The sequence below is a fragment of the Chaetura pelagica genome, unplaced genomic scaffold (assembly GCF_000747805.2).
Source record: "Chaetura pelagica isolate M959 unplaced genomic scaffold, ChaPel_1.0 scaffold232, whole genome shotgun sequence".
Taxonomy (NCBI): domain Eukaryota; kingdom Metazoa; phylum Chordata; class Aves; order Apodiformes; family Apodidae; genus Chaetura; species Chaetura pelagica.
In genome coordinates this window covers 682719-684603 of record NW_009952441.1, presented here as the reverse complement: position 1 = coordinate 684603, position 1885 = coordinate 682719, and the positions used below count along the sequence as shown (strand labels likewise).

General features: G+C 55.7%; 1 protein-coding gene across 1 annotated transcript in view; it reads right to left on the bottom strand.

The window, feature by feature from the left end:
• Window positions 1–1885, bottom strand: part of TCF25 (transcription factor 25 (basic helix-loop-helix)) — a 24168-nt gene that overhangs the window by 16325 nt on the left and 5958 nt on the right. The window contains 2 exon segments of the mRNA XM_010008459.1: window positions 135–209; window positions 1369–1594. Coding sequence (XP_010006761.1) covers window positions 135–209; window positions 1369–1594 — 301 coding nt within the window.

Sequence of the window (1885 nt, the reverse complement as noted above, 5' to 3'; positions counted from 1 at the left end):
AATGTTGGCATTTCATAATTTTGAATGAGTACAATGCAAAAAAAAAAGGAGCATTTTTGCCTCAAACACCTTTTCTGCAGCCACTTTGTCAGCCCAATGCAGAAATGAGCACAACCATGAACACTCAGACTTACCATAGCCTCCCCTGCTGCAGTTTTCTTGGTTTTCCTTTTCTTTTTTTTCTTCCGTGGCTTGTTACTCGACACAGGCTGCAAAGAGAGGGAAGAGCTGTCACAGTGTGCCCAGGGACAGCAGGGATGTCAGCTCCAGAGGCAGACAAGCCTTTCCCACAGGGATCCATATGCCAGGGAGGACCTTGAATGAAACCTGTGGTCATCCTTTCAAGTTTATCAGCAAGTGGAAATTGAGACACAAAGAGGAAACAGAGGAAAGCTCCAAAAGTTTATGCCTGTGAGGGTTAAACCTCAGCTGACTTTCATATCAACATCTGAGGCTACAAAATTAGGCAAGAAACAGTTTAGATCTGCCAGGTGTGGAAGAAATGGCCCAGCCCTCTTCACTCTCTAGAATAAACTGGATTCCTGTCTTCCTGGTGAGCAGGACAGTCTCTTCAGATCTCCACAGAAACCACCAGCTGCCCAAAAGCACCCCGTGGTGCTGCCTGCTGACACGGTCGTGCCAGCTCACGATGCTGCGTGGTGTTCCCTGTCCCAACAGGGCCAGCTCTTCCCCAGGGCATAAAAAGCCCATTTCCAGGATCCATGCGGGAAATCCAGTGAGTAACAGCATAGGCAGAACAGCCCCACAGCTCGTGAGTGGATTTCAGTACCAGGGGAAGGCCCAGCCCCCATGTGGTGAGATGCCTGCTGAGGGCACCCACAATTCCAGCTGGGAAGCTGCAGGTGCATCCCGAGGTGCTTAAGCAGCAAATTCACGGGGTCAGGGCCTGCCCAAGCCACCACTCACACCAGGACCCACCAAGCAGGGCCCACACTGCACACCCAGAGCATCCCCAAGGCCACCAGTGCAGCCAGACCATGAGCAGTTGGTGCCCCATGCTCCTCTGGCACCCAAACCCACAGGCACACCCCTCAAACACTGAGCCCCAACAGGTGAGGGCAGGGAGCTGATCCCCTCTTCTCTGCAGTAGTAAAATCCTCCCCCAGATCCCAAGCACAAACTCAACCCTCAGCACCAAACTCCTTGATCTCCTCCAGATCTGGAGCCCCCAGCCCCTGGGTTTCAGCTACCTGGTCACATCCTTGGCCTCTAGACCAAACCCAGGCACAAGGAAGAAAAAACCACACTTGTCTGGAACCAAAAAGCTCCTCAGTGTGCACAGATACAGAGAGATAAGTGCACCTCACACGGTGACCACCCTCAGCACCAGAACCCCCTTTTGGTTACCATCTGGTCCGACTCTGCCTCCTCCCCATCCCTCTGCCCGTCGCCTTCCGCCTCTTCCGTCACAGCCCCAGCCTTGTCCCCTCCTGCTGTGTCCTGCTCGCTGATCCTGGCAGCCCCTCGCTCCGCTCTGGGTGGTGGATCATCCTCAGGCTCCTCAGCAGTGATCTGCCCAAACAGAGGGACAGGCTGCAGAGAGAGCTGGCACCGGGCTGTGCTCTGCCCTCTCCTGCCCCCAAGGGGACAGAATTCCCCAGGGATCTGATCTCTCCCACTCCCACCTGCAAAAGGAAGGCAATAAGGCCACAGCAGCAGCACAGGGCTCAGCTGGCCCAGGGGGATGACCCCTCATTTCAAGAGTGTCACCCAACGGGCCCCTCAGCAGCCCTGTACCCACCAAATCGCCACAGGGGAGCACAGGACAACACATCCCAATCCAGCCCACCCAGGACCCTCTCCGGTTCCCTCCCAGTTCAGCCCCAGTTGCTGCCCCCTTGAGCCTCCCCCTCACCCTCCCGCT